The 18,726-nt window shown below is 44.0% G+C and overlaps 1 protein-coding gene across 2 annotated transcripts in view; it reads right to left on the reverse strand.

The window, feature by feature from the left end:
* The window catches only part of LOC115109108 (neurabin-1-like), a 46,145-nt gene that overhangs the window by 7,265 nt on the left and 20,154 nt on the right, over positions 1 to 18,726 (reverse strand). For both annotated transcript variants that reach the window (XM_029633710.2, XM_029633719.2), the window contains exons 3-12: positions 8,788 to 8,920; positions 8,507 to 8,627; positions 8,117 to 8,221; positions 4,946 to 5,072; positions 2,149 to 2,307; positions 1,986 to 2,039; positions 1,519 to 1,748; positions 729 to 825; positions 491 to 635; positions 128 to 273 (exon numbers count right to left, since the gene is read on the reverse strand). In XM_029633710.2, coding sequence (XP_029489570.2) covers positions 128 to 273; positions 491 to 635; positions 729 to 825; positions 1,519 to 1,748; positions 1,986 to 2,039; positions 2,149 to 2,307; positions 4,946 to 5,072; positions 8,117 to 8,221; positions 8,507 to 8,627; positions 8,788 to 8,920 — 1,317 coding nt within the window. The remainder of the gene's footprint in view (positions 1 to 127; positions 274 to 490; positions 636 to 728; positions 826 to 1,518; positions 1,749 to 1,985; positions 2,040 to 2,148; positions 2,308 to 4,945; positions 5,073 to 8,116; positions 8,222 to 8,506; positions 8,628 to 8,787; positions 8,921 to 18,726) is intronic.

Here is an 18,726-nt window from a genome sequence, read left to right on the forward strand (position 1 = left end):
AACATGTGAATATTGATATTGAACATGCATCCATAGAAAGAGATTGTGGAAGAAGAAATCTTTGAAATAGCCAGTATTGAACCCTGAAATTGTTTTCAAAATCAATGAGAGAACTTTCTGAGCTGACCTGTGAGTGGCAAGGGGACATGACGAGGTTCTCCTTCCGTTTGTTGCGAGATGGACGATTCCTCCTTGGGGCCAGTAGGCACTTGGCTTTGTGTGCACTGGTGTCCAAGCGCTCAGTCTCCGGAACCAGCTCGCCCCAGTCTGTATCTGTGGAGGAGAGACAAAACAGCTCAGTAAACACAACATAAGGCAAACTGTACCCTATTCTCAGACATACTGGTGTTCGGAGACAGTCACAGAGGCAGTCACAGAGGCAGTCACAGAGGCAGTCACAGAGACAGTCACAGAGACAGTCACGCTTTCCAGTGGTAGTAAATAATGGGTGGCTTCTATCCTGTTCGTCAAGTGTACGTTGGAGCCCTACCTAGCGCTAGAGAGTCCACTGACTGTGTGTTGATGAGAGGGCCTTCACTTCCCTGGCTGCTCAGTCTCCTCTCCACAGCAGAGTCCTGACCCGCCTGGGTCTCTTCACAGTCAGCAGGTGGACCGCTACCCTCCAGGACCGCTATCTGAGGAGAGAACCACAGAATGGCCAGTCAACTTCTTCTCGACTCGGTCTGTTCTAATGTTGAAGTCTCTTTATTCCAATATGTCCCTCATACCCTGTCCTGCAGGCTTTCAAGCTGCTCCTTGTACCATCGATCCTTCTCGTCTAGAACTTTCCTCATCTCCTCCTCCTTCTTCACAAAGTCAATCTCCCTGGAAAGGAATCAGAGCATTAAACTTCAGAAATCATTCCACTGACGTATAAACATATTGTACTTTCTACACAACGTGACTCAGCATAGTGGAAGGAAGCCTTCGGCCTGGTCAACACAGAAACTTACTTAGCTGAAGTAGCGACTTCTAAATAATGAAAAAATGCACGTCTAACTTAGTGAACTCAACTCGAACTGCAAAACCAACTGCAAAAATCACTGAAACGGATGACTCATGTCTCCCTCACTAGCTTTAAGCACCAGCTGTCAGAGCAGCTCACAGATCACTGCACCTGTACATAGTTCATCTGTAAACAGCCCATCCAACTACCTCATCCCCATACTGTATTTATTTCTTCATCTTGCTCTTTTGCACCCCAGTATCTCTACTTGCACATTCATCTTCTGCACATCTACCATTCCAGTGTTTAATTGCTATATTGTAATTACTTCGCCACCCTGGCCTATTTCTTGCCTTACCTCCCTTATCTTACCTCATTTGCACACACTGTATATATACACTTTTCTTTTTTCTACTGTATTATTGACTGTATGTTTGTTGTACTCCATGTGTAACTCTGTGTTGTTGTATGTGTCGGACTGCTGTGCTTTATCTTGGCCAGGTCGCAATTGTAAATGAGAACTTGTTCTCAACTGGCCTACCTGGTTAAATAAAAGGTGAAAAAAAACTCACTTCTGCTGGTAGTCTTTGAGCAGTTTCTTGGCCTTGTTGTATTTCTTGTCCAGCGTCCCGTACTGGCTCTGGGTCTCCGACAGTTGCTTGTTGACAGTTTTACACAGAGCCTGGGCCTCCAGCCAGTACTTCTCCAGCTTCAACATCTTCTCGTTATTCTCCTCAATCTTCTGCTCCAAATCAACCTCCATGGACTCCCTGGATGCTTTGTCCTCCTCAGACACCCTTAGCTGTGAAGGAAGAGTGAAAGGTATTTTTACTACCTAAACGTAAGGGCTTCTCGTCTACTAGTACAATCAACATATTCAAATCATTACGGTCAGTCAGGTGGCTGACAGGCAGAGACAGACAGTGTGACTGATGACATTTATGGTTAGTCACCGGGCTGGCGTCGGCTTACGCTCCAAGCATTTATCCATAAGTTCTCGTGTTTATAAAACAATCGTTTGTTCTTCAGATTGACCTACCTTTTCCTTCAGTTGGTTTATTTCAGCTGTTGCTGTGTTGTGTTTCAGCTGGAGCTAGGGTAAAGAAAGAAACAGTTTAAGCAACAAAAACAAGCACATATCACACACATAATTACACAGCCACCAAACTGTAAACTTGTGATAATTCTAACATTAGAAATACCTCCTTGAATTTGAAGCCCATCTGTGTGGAGTCCACGTTGGAGGGCATGAACATGGCCTCGGTCTTCGGCAGGTCAAACACCTCCACTGTCCTTCCGCCGGAGAAACTAGACCCTAGGATACCTCCCTCCTCTCCCTCCTCTTCCTCATAGTGCTCCTCCTGAAACACAAAACAACCACACAATCACGCAGCCAATCACCTGCCCACGTGGCGCCCAGCAGCTCGGCTCGGAGCCCAGGGGAGAGGTATGGGTAATCACTACATCATATCTCAGTGTTACCGTGGTAGCCTGCAGAGAGCTCAGCAGGAGGCCTGTATCAGCAGGAAATTCATATCTTCTGCTCATCAACATGTTCCATCACACACACAACCCCAAACATGAGCCACCACACACTTAGAAAAAAAACAACACAAAAAGCCCCATCACACTACTGCACAGATTAATTGCATACCCACATTGAAATGGCCAAATTTGTTCACCACTACCAACAGCTCCTTGGACAGGAGTAGTCCGGCATTCGGAATGTATTCAGACCACTTTACTTTTTCCAGATTTTGTTACGTTACAGCCATATTCTAAAATGGGTTAAAATATGTTTGTTCCCTCAATCTACACACAATACCCCATAATGACAAAACAAAAACAGGTTTTTAGAAATGTTTGCACATTTACTCAAAATAAAAAACAGAAACACCATATTTACATAAGTATTCAGACCCTTTGCTTTGATAGTTTAAATTTAGCTCAGGTGCATCCTGTTTCCATTGATCATCCCTGAGATGTTTCTACAACTTGATTGGAGTCCACCTGTAGTAAATTCAATTTATTGGATATGATTTGGAAAGGCACACACCTGTCTATATAAGTTCCCACAGTTCACAGTGCATGTCAGACAAGAACCAAGCCATGATGTCAAAGGACAATTCCATGACAGGATTGTGTCTGGGCACAGATCTGGGGAAGGGTACCAAAACATTTCTTCAGCATTCAAGGTCCCCAAGAACACAGTGGCCTCCATCATTCTTAAATGGAAGAAGTTTGGAACCACTTCCGCCAGGCCAAACTGAGCAGTCGGGGGAGAAGGGCCTTGTCGGGGAGGTGAACAAGAACCCGATGGTCATGCTGACAGACCTCCAGAGTTACTCTGTGGAGATGGGAGAATCTTCCAGAAAGACAACAATCTCTGCAGCACTCCACCAATCAGGCCTTTATGGTAGAGTGGCCAGACAGATGCCACTTCTCAGTAAAACACACATGACAGCCCACATGGAGTTTGCCAAACAGCACCTAAAGGACTCAGACCATGAGAAACAAGATTCTCTGGTCTGATGAAACCAAGATTGAACTCTTTGCCAAGAGTCACGTCTGGAGGATACCTGGCACCATCCCTACGGTGAAGCATGGTGGAGGCAACATCATGCTGCGGGGATGTTTTTCAGCAGCAGGGGCTGGGAGACTAGTCAGGATCGAGGGAAAGATGAACGGAGAAAAGCACAGAGAGATCCTTGATGAAAGGGCGAAAGTTTACCTTCCAACAGGACAACTACCCTATGCACACAGCCCAGACAACGCAGGAGTAGCTTCGGGACAAGTCTTTGAATGTCCTTGAGTGGCCCAGCCAGAGCCCGGACTTGAACCCGATCTAACATCTCTGGATAGACCTGAAAATAGCTGTGCAGTGATGCTCCCCATCCAATCTGACAGAGCTTGAGAGGATCTGTAGAGAAGAATGGGAGAAACTCCCCAAATACAGGTGTGCCAAGCTTGTAGCTTGAGGCTGTAATCACTGCCAAAGGTGCTTCAAAGTACCGAGTAAAGGGTCTGAATACATACATTTGCAAACAATTCTAAAAACCTGTTTTGCTTTGTCATTATGGTGTATTGTGTGCAGATTGATGAGGGGAAAAAACAATGGAATACATTTCTTAATAAGGCTGTAACGTAACAAAATGTGGAGAAAGTCAAGGGGTCTGAATAGTTTCCAAATGCACTGTATCTACATGATATGCTCCACAATGAGACATGTACACTGCATGTACAAAATATTAAGAACACCTTCCTAATATTGAGTTGCAACCCCCCCTTTTGCCCTCAGAGCAGCCTCAATTCGTCTGGGCATGGCCTCTACAAGGTGTCGGAAGCGTTCCACTTGGATGTTGACTCCAATGCTTCCCACAGTTGTGTCAAGCTGGCTGGATGTCCTTTGGGTGGTGGAACATTCTTGACACACACGGGAAACTGTTGAGCGTGAAAAACCCAGCAGCATTGCAGTTCTTAAAACAAACCGGTGCATCTGGCACCTCCTACCATACCCCGTTCAAAGGCACTAAAATCTTTTGTCTTGCCCATTCAGCCTCTGAATGGCACACATACACAAACCATGTCTCAATTGTCTCAAGGCTTAAAAATCCTTCTTTAGCCTGTCTCCTCCCCTTCATCTACACTGATTGAAGTGGATTTAACGTGACATCAATAAGGGATCATAGCTTTCACCTGGTCAGTCTATGTCATGGAAAGGGCAGGTGATCATAATGTTTTGTATAATCAGTGTATATCGCCTTTTAACAGATCCAATAGGTTTAAACTTTGTCTCTTTTCAAGGAGCCCAACCTTTTCATGCCCAGTTCCCTCTACAAATAAAGGCCTGTGGTTGCCTGTGCTTTTGAAAAGCAAACATTGCACAATTCCAGCAGGCTCCAGCAGCCACCCCACCCACACAGCACCAGGGTTACTCACTGCTCCCTTCCCGGATGGAGTGTAACTGGATTGGGCTAACCAACGGGCCAGGTGACTCACCTCCTCAGTGGACTGTTCATAGGGGTCGTCCAGGTGCTGCTGCTCGCTCTTCTCCTGCTCCAGGGTCTCACTGATCAGACGTGCCACCTCGCTCTGCGCCCCCGGCTTCTCCCGGCCAATCAGGAAGCTGTTTGTGTGAGAGTGCAGTGGGTCAGTGTGGAGAGTGGTAGTACCAGCAGACGCCTTAGTATCTGGCAGACACCTTGCCTAGTCGATTTTATGTCCTTTGCTCTAAGTCTTGGCATACCAGCGTAGTTCCAATCATAATAGCGGGCTCATACTGATATGAGTCGTTGTAATGTAAGGCAAACCGGGTGAAGCCTGTTTATTGAACTTTTCCTAGAGTGTGTGTGTGCTCTCCTTTCAATTGTGTACAGTAAATCATTAACATATTCACCCGTGTCCCATGTGGGCTACTCTCTGTGTGGAGGCCTGAGGCACATGCAGTAGACAATAATAAAAACCAACCGATTTATTCAATATTTCGACATTCCTCAAGGATATTTATTTTCCTCCAGTCATACCATATCACTTGAAGAAAGCTATGAGGTATTTTGTGGGACGTTCCATTACTGTCACACCTTAATCTCGTGTTGCCAGGCAACCTAGAACTCTGGGGGCGAGGCTAGCCACACCTAGGATGATTACGACTTATTTCAAAATCAAATCAGCTCACGTTTTATTTGTCACGTGCGTAGAATACAACAGGTGTAGACCTTACAGTGAAATGCTTACTTACAAGCCCTTAACCAATGCAGTTTAAAGAAAAATAAGTGTTAAGTATTTACTAAATAAAACTGAAGTATAAACAAATAAGTCAAAAAATAAGTCAAAAAATAAGAAAATAACAAATAAATAAAGAGCAACAATAAAATAACAGTAACGAGGCTATATACTGGGGGTACCGGTACAGTCAATGTGAGGGGGCACCGGTTAGTCGAGGTAATTGAGGTAATATGTACAGAGGTAAAGTAACCAGGCATAGATAATAAACAGAGTAGCATCAGCGTAAAAATTATTAGCTGTTCAGGAGTCCTCTGATATATAGTATTATGGCTTGGGGGTGGAAGCTGTTAAGGAGCCTCTTGGACCTAGACTTGGCACTCCGGTACTGCTTGCTGTGCGGTAGCAGAGAGAACAATCTACGACTAGGGTGGATAGAGTCTTTGGCAATTTGTAGGGCCTTCCTCTGATATCACCTGGTATAGAGGTCCTGGATGGCAGGAAGCTTGGCCCCAGTGATGTACTGGGCCGTACACATTATTCTCTGTAGTGCCTTGTGGTCGGAGGCAGAGCAGTTGCCATACCAAGCGGTGATGCAACCAGTTAGGATGCTCTCGATGGTGCAGTTGTAGAACTTTTGAGGATCTGAGGACCCATACCAAATCTTTTCAGTCTCCTGAGGGGGAATAGGCTTTGTCGTGCCCTCTTCACAACTGTCTTTGTGTGTTTGGACCATGAGAGTTCGTTGGTGATGTGGACACCAAGGAACTTGAAGCTCTCAACCTGCTCCACTACAGTCCTGTCGATGAGAATGGGGGGTGTGCTCGGCCCTCTTTTCCTTTGGTCCACGATCATCTCCTTTGGTCACGCTGAGGGAGAGGGTGTTATCCTGGCACCACACCAGCAGACCTCCTCCCTATAGGCTATCTCATCGTTGTGGGTGATAAGTGCTACCACTGTTGTGTCGTCGGCAAACTTAATGATGGTGTTGGAGTCGTGCTTTACCATGCAGTCATGGGTGAACAGGGAGTACAAGAGGGGACTGAGCACGCACCCCTGAGGGGCCCCTGTGTTGAGGATCAGCATGGCAGATGTGTTGTTACCTACCCTTACCACCAGGGGGCGGACAGTCAGGAAGTCCAGGATCCAGTTGCAGAGGAAGGTTTTTAGTCCCAGGGTCAGCTAAGTGATGCTCTTTGAGAGCACTATGGTGTTGAACTCTGAGCTGTAGTCAATGAATAGCATTCTCACTTAGGTGTTCCTTTTGTCCAGGTGGGAAAGGGCGGTGTGGAGTGCAATAGAGATTGCACTCCACACCACCCTGGGATAATGGTGTGATGTGAGCCATGACCATCCTTTCATAGCACTTCATGGCTACAGACGTGAGTGCTACAGGTCGTTAGAATTAATTTAGCTCGTCTGGTAGGCTTGTGTCACTGGGCAGCTTGCTGCTGTGCTTCCCTTTGTAGTCCGTAATAGTTTGCAAGCCCTGTCCCATCCGACGAGCATCGGAGCCGGTGTAGTAGAAATGAAGCCAGTGACTGATGTGGTGTTCTCCTCAATGCCATCGGAAGAATCCCGGAACATATTCCAGTCTGTGCTAGCAAAAGAGTCATGTAGCGTAGCATTTGTGTCATCTGACCACTTCTGTATTAAATGAGTCACTGGTACTTCCTGTTTTAGTTTTTGCTTGTAAGCAGGAATCAGGAGGATAGAGTTATGGTCAGATTTGCCAAATGGAGGGAGAGGGAGAGCTTTGTAGGCCTCTCAGTGTGGAGTAAAGGAGGTCTCGAGTTGGTTGCACATGTAACATGCTGGTAGAAATGAGGTAAAACGGAATTAAGTTTCCCTGCATTTAAGTCCCCAGCCAATAGGAGCGCCGCCTCTGGATGAGCATTTTCTTGTTAGCTTACAGCTACGAAGCTGTATGTTATCCATGTTGTCGTTCAGCCACGACTCGGTGAACAATAAATGATTACATTTTTTTATGTCCCGTTGGTAGTATATTTGTGATCGTAGCTCATCTATTTTGTTATCCAATGATTGTACGTTGTCTAATAGGACTGATGGTAGAGGCAGATTACCCACTCGCCATCGGATCCTTACAAGGCCCCTTGACCTACGTCCCTGATATATTTGTCTCTTTCTCATATGAATGATGGGGATTTGGGCCATGTCAGGTGTCTGAAGTATATCCTTTGCGTCCGACTCGTTAAAGAAAAAAATCTTCGTCCAGTATGAGGTGAGTAATCACTGTTCTGATATCCAGAAGCTCTTTTCGGTCATAAGAGACGGTGGCAAAATACGTAATGTACAAAATAAGTTACAAATAACAACATCAAAAAGAAACACACAATAGCAGAATTGGTTTGGAGCCCGTAAAACGGCAGCCATCTCCTCCGGCACCATTCTATCAAAGGGTCTATTAGAGCTGGACTCTGAGCTCACCTGACTGTTCCTTTAGTGTTCTTCAGAACTGTAGCAGCAAACAGCTGGGTCACTCCTACCAGACTGATCCCATCCACCTCCACTATCTGGTCATTCACCTGGATTCTAGTTGGAAAGGACAAAATGCAATCATAAGGCAAGACATTTGAGACATACTGCATGTTAGAAAGAGGGAGTGTAATCAACAGGGGAGGATATTTGAGAAATGTACTGTAACTATGTTATAGTGACGCTTTTCCTTAAATTTCTTTGAAATGCACAAATTCTTCCAGCGTTGTGGATCATCGTGATACGCCTATAATTCACAACACATTTTAAATGCCAAGGTTAAAACTGTAATTGTTTGGTTAAGCACAGTGGAGCGGAGCGCGTTTCCCCAAAGGGCATCACCTGCCATCCCGTTCAGCTGCTCCACGCTCAGATATGGTCTTCACAAAGATTCCTAGTTTCTCCAGGCCCTGGTCAGCTCCCACTCCCATCCCTATGATACTGATGCCCAGGCCGTTGTCTCCTGTGGGGCAAAGACAGATGGGGAGTTAGAATGGATGGATGGGACTGCATTCTCTGGACCCTTGTGATGATGTTGATGAGGATGTATCTTGGCCAGGGCTGCCCAATGGTACTCAAATGGATTAATAAAGGAAAGATGAAAGACAGACAAGGCGACGGACCCTTTTCAATTTCCACAGGGAACACGTCCATCTTCTCCACCCTCTTCTCCAGCTCGTACTCAGCCGACGCCGCCACGGGGTCCACCTCATCGTTGCGCCGGTCGTAATCCTCGTTAGAGTAGGTGCTGAACACCTGCAGTATGGGAACAAGCACGGGGGGCTTACAACTAGGTAAACCACTCCCCACACTCCAACAACAAGCAATGGACCTAATATGGGAGACACATTTTCTGTCTCTGTACTCATAGAATTAACATTATTCTCTAAAATAAGTCTGTTCTGCTCAGAACTATTGTATTTGTTTTTGTCTCTACTGTGGTTATGCGTTTCAATAAATATTAAGCAGACTAGGCCTTGATGTCTCGAACTCTAACCCTCCATTAATTATCAATTAAAAAAAGCACTCCCGGTGCCATCAACTCTGGTTCACCCTTTGCCAGTGAAAGAGGCTTCTGTGTCTTAGTTTTCAGACAGTGAGGTAACTTGCAGTCTCCCTAGTTTACAGCAAACTAAAGCACTGAGGCATGCAAACACCAGTATGCACCAAGACACACTGTTACAGGGATTCCATTAAGGTTTAAAGAACCTACGATTTCAGCAGACATAACATCAGAGCACTAGTTCAGTCTCTGTTCAGTTCAGAGACGATGTAGTGGTTTCCGTGTTAGGATCCTAGTCGCACAAAGTGTGGCAGGCAAAGCACGCCCTGCCTCGAGAAAAAGCAGGCCACAGCTGGAAGGAAAAGAGTGGATGTGGCAAAGATCATTGCTCTCTGGCAACAGGTGGCAATCCTCAGCGCTAAAATGAATAGCTCACAGAAAGCCTGTATTCAGTCAGCAATCTCCTGCCCTCTGTCAGCTTTCATTGCAGGTGGGCGTTATCCCGCCATATCTGTGATTAAATCAAACATCACACAGTTCATTTAGCCCGGCATACCGCGTGTATTAGTCAGCTGGCAAGGCCGCCTTCCATAATCGAATTTGTGAAACACTCTTAGAACCATCTACAGTGACGACGTTACCAGGATGTAGTAAGAAAGGTATCTAAAACAGCTTGGGCTGTGGGCTCCCAGGTCTGCATGGTGTCCTCTCCTCAGTCACAATGTGATATCCAGCCAAAGAGACAGAGAGCCAGAGCAAGCAGCACAGCCAGCTGAGATTTCAAAGCTTCTTTTTTCAGATGATCTCAGATCTGCTCCGAGAGAAGGGAGCTCTACTGATGGTGGGGATGGAATAGATCGGACCACACATTAGTCTTCAGCTTTGATATTCTTCGGACATCCTATGTCAAGAACTGCAGGAAACTCACTCAAAACTAAATGTGTTGCTAGCTACAGGAAACGGAGGAAAGGGAAGATATGTCAAGGTTTAAAAGAGTTGGAATGCGAAGTCTACAACTGCAAAGCCAAGGGAACAAACTCTAGTCCAGAGTTGTTCTGTTCTCCCTAATTTTTAAGGCATGGGGTCAGCTTCAAGTGTGACCTCACTGTAACAACAGCAATCTCCATACATGGACAGGGTAGTTGTTACCTATTGTCACTACAGAGTCTTAGACATGACCCACTGTGTTATTACAACCCAATGACGAGCTCAGAAAAGTGAGGCCCAATGTTAGTCAGAGCACGCACTATATTGAACAAAAATATAAAACGCAACAATTTCAAAGATTTTGCTGAGTTACAGTTCATAGAAGGAAATAAGTAAATTGAAATACATTCATTAGGTCCTAATCTATAGATTTCACATAACTGGGCAGGGGCGCAGCCATGGGTGGGCCTGGGAGGGCATAGGTCCACCCACTTGAGAGCCAGGCCCATCTACTTGGGAGCCAGACCTAGCCAATCAGAATACGTTTTTTCCCCTCACAAAATGGCATTATTACATACAGAAATACTTCTTAGCACCCCCCCCCCCCCCCCCCATTATCCTGGCAAAGGAGAAATGCTTACTAACAGGGATTATGTAAACATTTGAGAGAAATAAGCTTTGTGTGCGTATGGAACATTTCAGGGATCTTTTATTTCAGCTCATGAAATATGGGACCAACACTTTACATGGTGCGTTTATATTTTTGTTCAGTATAGTAGCGAACACCAAAGACAGACACAAAACTGGCTCTTTCATTCTCCAGAGGATAGATGTATCCTAGCCTGCTATCTACTAACGGGAATTTTCTCACACAGTTCTGAGCAATAGTTCGAAGGAGTTTCCACATATGCTGAGCACTTGTTGGCTGCTTTTCCTTCACTCTGCGCTCCAACTCAGCACACAAACCATGACCTGCCCAGAGCACGCAAACCATCTCAATTGTATTGAGGTTGGGTGATTGTGGAGGCCAGGTCATCTGATGCAGCACTCCATCACTCTTCTTCTTGGTCAAATAGCACATACACAGCCTGGAGGTGTGTTGAAAAACAAATGACAGTCCCACTAAACGCAAACCAGATGGAATGGCGTATCACTGCAGAATACTGTGGTAGCCATGCTGGTTAAGTGTGCCTTCAATTTTAAAAACATCACAGGGAGTGTCATCAGTGTCACCAGCAAAACACCCCCACACCTCATCCTCCATGCTTCACAGTGGGAACCACACATGCAAAGATTATTTGGACGCCGATTATGGCCGATTACATTGCAATCCACGAGGAGACTATGTGGCAGGCTGACCACCTGTTACGCGAGTGCAGCATCAAAAGGACTCCTTGTGGCTGCAAGGAGCCAAGGTAAGTTGCTAGCTAGCATTAAACTTATCATATAAAAAAAAACAATTAATATTCACATAACTACACATGGTTGATGATATTACTAGTTTAACTAGCTTGTCCTGCATTGCATATAATCAAAGCAGTGCCTGTTAATTTATCAACAAATCACAGCCTACCTCAACTTCGCCAAACGGGTGACGATTTAACAAAAACATTCGCAAAAAAAGCACACCTGTTGCACAAAATGTACCTAACCATAAACATCAATGCCTTTCTTAAAATCAGTACACAGAAGTATATATTTTTAAACCTGCATATTTAGTTAAAAGAAATGCATGTTAAGCAGGCAATATTAACTAGAGAAATTGTGTCACGCTCTTGCGTTCTGTGCAAGCAGAGTCAGGGCATATGCAGCAGTTTGGGCCGCCGGGCTCATTGTGAACTGTGTATAGACCATTTCTTCCTAACAAAGACCGTAATTAATTTGCCCGAATTTGACATAATTATGACATGACATTGAAGGTTGTGCAATGTAACAGCAATATTTAGAGTTAGGGTTGCCACCCGTTCGATAAAACGGTTCCATATTTCACTGAAAGAATAAACATTTTGTTTACGCAGTTATAGTTTCCTGATTTGACCATATTGATGACCAAAGGCCCGTATTTCTGAGTGTTTATTATAATTAAGTCTATGATTTGATATTTGACAGACCAGTCTGACTGAGCGGTGGTAGGCAGCAGCAGGCTCGTAAGCATTCATTCAAACAGCACTTTACTGCGTTTGCCAGCAACTCTTAGCAATGCTTGAAGCACAGCTCTGTTTATGACTTCAAGCCTATCAACTCCCGCGATTAAGCTGGCAATGCTAAAGTGCCTATAAGAACATGCAATAGTCAAAGATATATGAAATACAAATGGTATAGAGAGAAATAGTTGACGCGTCATAATTTCTATAATAACTACAACCTAAAACTTCTTAACTGGAAATATTGAAGACTCATGTTCAAAGGAACCACCAGCTTTCATATGTTCTCATGTTCTGAGCAAGGAACTTAAAAGTTAGCTTTTTTACATGGCACATATTGCACTTTTACTTTCTTCTCCAACACTGTTTTTCCATTATTTAAACCGAATTGAACATGTTTCATTATTTATGAGACTAAACAGTTTTTATTGATGTATTAAGTTAAAAAGTGTTCATTGTTCATTCTGTATTTTTGTAATCGTCATTATTCCGAATATATATATAAAAATCGTCCGATTTATCGGTATCGGCTTTTTTTGTGTGTGTCCTCCAATAATCGGTATCGGCCTTGAAAAATCATAATCGGTCGACCTCTAGCAGAGATCATCCGTTCACCTACTCTGCGTCTCACAAAGACATGGAGGTTGGAACCAAAAATCTAAATTTGGACTCAGACCAAAGGACAGATTTCCACCGGTCTAATGTCCATTACTTGTGTTTTTTGGCCCAAGTAAGACTCTTCTTCTTATTGGTGTCTCTGGGTGACTCTGGGTCTTCCTTTCCTGTGAAGGTCCTCATGAGAGCCAGTTTCATCATAGCACTTGATGGTTTTGGCGACTGCACTTGAAGAAACTTTCAAAGTTCTTGACATTTTCCGGACAGACTGACCTTCATGTCTTAAAGGAATGGACTGTAGTTTCTCTTTGCTTATTTGAGCTGGTCTTGCCATAAAATGGACTTGGTCTTTAACCAAATAGGGCTCTTCTGTATACCACCCATACCTTGTCACAACACAAATTATTGGCTCAAACGCATTAAGGAAAGAAATTCCACAAATGAACTTTTAATTGAAATGAATTCCAGGTGACTACCTCATGAAGCTGGTTGAGAGAATGCCAAGAGTGTGCAAAGCTGTCATCAAAGCAAAGGGTGGCTACTTTGAAGAATCTCAAATATAAAATATATTTTTGATTTGTTTATTAACACTTGTTTGGTTATTACATGATGCCATGTGTGTTATTTCATGGTATTGATGTCTTCGCTATTATTCTACAATGTAGAAAATACATGTCTAACTGAGGGAGACGAATCCTCTCCCTTCATGGCGGTTCATGGCAGTTGTGATCTCCAAGTTCTCCCCAAATGTTGCGAGTGGTAAGGAAGTACGGTCCAGGAAACAACACAAGCCAGCCCTCAGAAAAAGGCAGAGGTTTGCTGTCTGCCGAGGTAGGCAGAGAGTGACTGAGGAAAGCTACATGATTAGAAGTAGATCCCTTTGGAAGCTTGGATGGAGGAGTAGTGTGAAGCCTGCATGATGTAATCCAGTAAACATTTCCACTCTGAGAAGCCCAGTCTGAGGTCTGGGTGATGGAGCATGTCAGGACTTGAGGAACCTGGCAGGAGCTCAGCGGGAGTAGGAGACGACCGACCATCCGTCTCCGTGTAGACCGCTATGGGTTCTCACAAGCACAGTCCCATGTAAACAGATTACAATCCAAAAGGGTTTGTAGTTTGTACACACTATTGCAATTTTGTGGAAGGGAAGAATGGCCCTCATTTTACTAGAGGTAGATGTAGATTTTGACCGTGTCCGTGGGTATAATCTCATAGTTGAACACCATTTCCCCTGCCTGCATCCCCTGCTTTGGCTTTATTCTCCTAGCTGGACAGACATTGCTTAAGCTTGGACACAAGCAATGCCATCTCACTTGGGATTGAGATGAGTGAATCTGCCAATTAATTCAGGATGTATAGTACAAGTGCTCTCTGCCATTTCAAATGAAAATAGTTTAGTCGGAGCACACCAGTCCTTGGATTATCTGACACGCACACATTTACTAAGGCTGAGAACAGTGTGCTCTAGAAAAAGTCTATGTGAACAACCGAATTAGATTGGTTTGGGATTTAATAGCCAGTTAATTTTTTTTTTAAAGAATCAATAAAACCGAAGCAGACAAAAGTCATTAAGGATAAAAAAGGCCTGGTTTTGGGGGTGTACAGTAATTAAGTGGAGAAACGTTAATAGAAAATGTAAATTGTAGAACGGCGGGAACACACTGATGCATCCCAGGCCTCAGTTGGACTCTGCAGTAGTGCTGCAGTGGTTTTGCTTGGCTTCTCCCCTCTCACTTCTTTTGTTCCATTTTCCTGTTGCCATGGAATACTCCAGCTATTCGGAACAATGTTCCTTTCTCTGTTGCCGAAACCTAATCACTCAAGCACTGTCTTCCACACAAGATAGAGACTCTGGAATCAATGTCTTTATTACCCCCCCCCTAAAAAACAGCTTGCTGTTGTGATCACCAATCTCCAGTTACCATGTGAAACACCCATTTACCTTTATCTCTGTGTGCAGGCCTGGTGGTTGGCCAGGTAAGAGTTGCAATTTGTTCCATTCTGGAGGGCAAGGACAAGCAGATTCAGATCAAAATCGGTCAAGCGCATAGTATTCTCTTTGACTACTGAGCTGAAAGCTTGGCAATTAATGTGGCATTTTATTTTTTGTAATTTTGTGCCACTAAATCTTTAATAGAGTGACAGAAGCTGTGATGTGGCTTGGTAAACCGTAGTGCCATCTGCTTCATATTTTCTGTTTCTCCATGGCTTGTGAAAGCCTGTCTCCCAGCACGCCTGGCTTGACAATTACACTTCATCCACCTTCAACCACCACAGAGGCCTGCCTGCTGTACACACACACACATATATTTTCCCCCTCTCCCGTTATCCCTTCCCCCCAAAACATACCACTGTGGGAAATGAGTCAGCAGCTGGGAGGGAAGCTAACCAGAGAAGCCCGAGCTACGCAAGGGCAGCAAAGCGAGCGCCGAGCGCTGGATCGGGACGAGCACATAATGTAAGCAGCTCTACAAAGACAACAAATGAAAACATGCTGTGGGAGCAGGGCAGGGGCCTGGTGCAGATCATACAGTAATTAGGAAAGAAAGCATGCAGCCAAGTTATTCAGTCCTGAATAAACAGAGCACGGAATGGAATGGGTTCAATACTTCCTGCTAGCACGCTCTACAAAAAGATGAGACCAGATTTTTAAAAAAATAGACATTGGTTCAACAACAAAAAATATCTGTCAAATAGGCCTCCTTTTCAACTCTACATTTGAAGAAATAAACAATGAATCACTCTGGAAAAGCAAGTGACTGACTGTTTAATTGTGAGAAAGAGGCCATACCCTAACCTTGTGTTTGGTGATATGGATAGAATGCGGCTGGGTTCCATTTTGGAATCATATTCAAAGGAGCGTGGAGTAAAGACAGGTTGAACAGGTTTGCATCTAAACGGCCCACAGACTCAGATTAACAGGCACCTCTCGTGCCCTGCTATGGGCAGCTGTTAAAAACTCTCCGATACCACTTCATCTTCTGTCAACCAGCTAAATGAAAACAACAGTTATTGATGTACTTACTTTTAAAATCACACAATGAAACGCATTATGAGGCAATCACAATCAGCCCCAGACTAGTCGGAGTCTCCCTGTGCCAAAGAGCGAAAAGGCAGCATTGAGGCAGCTGTATTAGTATTCAGGCCCATCCCTCCAGTCTCCAGCCCAGGTGTCTGGAGGGAGCTCAGATCCTGGCAGGCCGGGCCTCCCTCTCCTCACCTCTCTGGCTTCTCTGTTGGCTGGGTAAGGGGTGGAGTGCAATGTTCCCTCGAAATATTTTCGTCACTGAGCAAATTTCAGGTCTGCTGAGCGCAAACTTGAACATTATGAAAATTCTGTGCAAATTCCAGCATGTGTTTACTGTGAACACTGAGGCTGAACCTGCTTTAAGTTACAGTTTAAGCAGTGGCCAGGTAGACTACTGTGGCTATTTGACCATAATGTAGGCCTACCAGAGTTGCCGACCATCAAAAACAATGAAGAAAATGATGTATCCCACAACATTTTAAACATGGAAATAGCTGTTCTATCACTCTGTTCTATCACTCACACTATCACGCCTAAAGTAGCAGAGAATGTGTTGAGTTCAACGTAGGCATTCCATGGGACTTTGGAGAAGGAAAAAAAACATGCAGGGCTTGACATTAACCTGTTTATCCACTTGTCCTTCAGACAAGGAGATGCCTGAAAACATTTGTGTTGCTAGATGCAAGAAACCACTTTACAAAATTAAATTCATTATTATTCCCATACCATTATTACAGAGAATCAGACACATTATGCTACCCTCTGCCTACTGGCTACTTAGCTTATTTAAGCCAGTCTAAAAATACAACACTGCCTTTAAGACAAAAAAAAGCTCTTTACCTGACTCGCTTTTCAAAGACGTCTAGAGATGTACACATTTTGTGCTCTTGTAGGAAGCAATCACTCCCTTATTGCTGACTACAAAGTATCTATAACTGGGCTAATAACTCACTAACTAGCAAAATATATTAACAAAATGTCCACACGTGACTACATGCAGCTCTTGCTTTGATCACAAAACAAGCTCATCTCTATCACGACCACAGCTGTAAACACAGTCCAGTTCAAAGTAAATGGCACAGATCCATATATGGCAATGGTTGATTTACATTTAGGCCTACGGCAGCTCTGATTGTCGTGCCCAATAAAATCCTACTTCGATTCGTTCTGCCTACAACAAACTCTCTTGCATAATTTGTTTTGTTTCGGTATGTCGTATTGAAAGTGGGTAATATTGCATTGATTCGATCCCAATTGCCACGGTAAAGGGAAATGTCGATAGTGTTAACGGGGAAAACGCGAGAAAGTTGAGTGAAGTTCAATCTCGTTAGTCTCTCCGTGGGCTGATATTTCTTGTAAGCTTTGCGCGGCAGTCTCAGGGCTACTGCGCGCACAGCTTCGAGGGAACGTTGGTGGAGTGTGTCAGACACATTCCTCTGGCAACCAAAGAGAACGAAACAGAGACAGGAAATTAAAGTATACAATTTTGTGGAGGGGGATGTACAGGAGCCGTCCCTCCTTGAGTGTCCATGACTAGAGTAGTAGGGTCGAATGGTATCTACGTTCACTTCTCTCCACTTTCCAGGATTCACACACAGGAAATCGAGCAGGACAAAGGGCATGCCACAACATAATGTTTCTTTCTGTAGAACGACTGAGAAAGTCATTTCTGGTGACTTTAAAAAAAAGTAAACATATTTATGTTGACACCATCTGAGATATAACTGATTCACGTCTCTGATTAGCGCCACTGCTAATTCTGTTTGCAACAAATATACATTGTAACTTGTCACTGATTTAAAGGGATAGTGCAATATTTTGGCAATCAAGCCCTTCGTATACTTACCCAGAGTCAGATGAACTCATTGATACAATTTGTCTCCATGAGCAGTTTGAATTAAGGAAGTTCAAATGAGTTTTGTGAACCACTGCTAACTAGCGTTAGCGCAATGACTGGACATCTATAATAGCTGCTCCCATAGACTTGCTAGCTGCTCGCATAGACTTCCAGTCATTGCGCTAACACTAGTTAGCAACTTCCTACAAACTGCGCGCAGACATAAAAATGATACCCATGAGTTCATCTGATTCAGGGTAAGTAGAAAAACGGCTTATTTGCCAAAATCTAAATGCGCATCTGTGCAAAAAAGTAAATGTTTAACAATTATTTATTTGAACCCTTTACACATGTGGGAATTGGCCTATATGGATAGGCTAAATGTAAATGTTTCTTAAGGAAAAAACCTGAAAATAATGGAAAGGCAACAGTTTGGAGATTATGGGAAAATTATTAGACCAAAGTTTAGGACAAAACAGTTGTTATTTAACTAGACCAGTTAAGAACAAATTATTTTTTACAATGACGGCCTACCAAAAGGCAAAAGGCCTCCTGCGGAACGGGGGTTGGGATTAAAAATGACAAAAATAAAATATAAATATAGGACAACACACACATCACGATAACACTACATAACAGACCTAAGACAACATAGCAAGAAAGCAACACATGACAACACAGCATGGTAGCAACACAACAACAACATGGTAGCAGCACAAAACATTACTGGGCACAGACAACAGCACAGAGGGCAAGAAGGTAGAGACAACAATACATCATGAAAAGCAGCCACAACTGTCAGTGAGAGTGTCCATGATTGAGTCTTTCAATGAAGAGATTGAAATAAAACTGTCCAGTTTGAGTGTTTGTTGCAGCTCGTTCCAGTCGCAAGCTGCAGCCAACTTAAAAGACGAGCGACCCAGGAATGTGCGCTTTGGGTCCTTTAAAAGAATGTGACTGGCAGAACGGGTGTTGTATGTGGAGGATGAGGGCTGCAGTAGATATCTG

The sequence above is a fragment of the Oncorhynchus nerka genome, linkage group LG3, assembly GCF_034236695.1.
Source record: "Oncorhynchus nerka isolate Pitt River linkage group LG3, Oner_Uvic_2.0, whole genome shotgun sequence".
NCBI lineage: Eukaryota > Metazoa > Chordata > Actinopteri > Salmoniformes > Salmonidae > Oncorhynchus > Oncorhynchus nerka.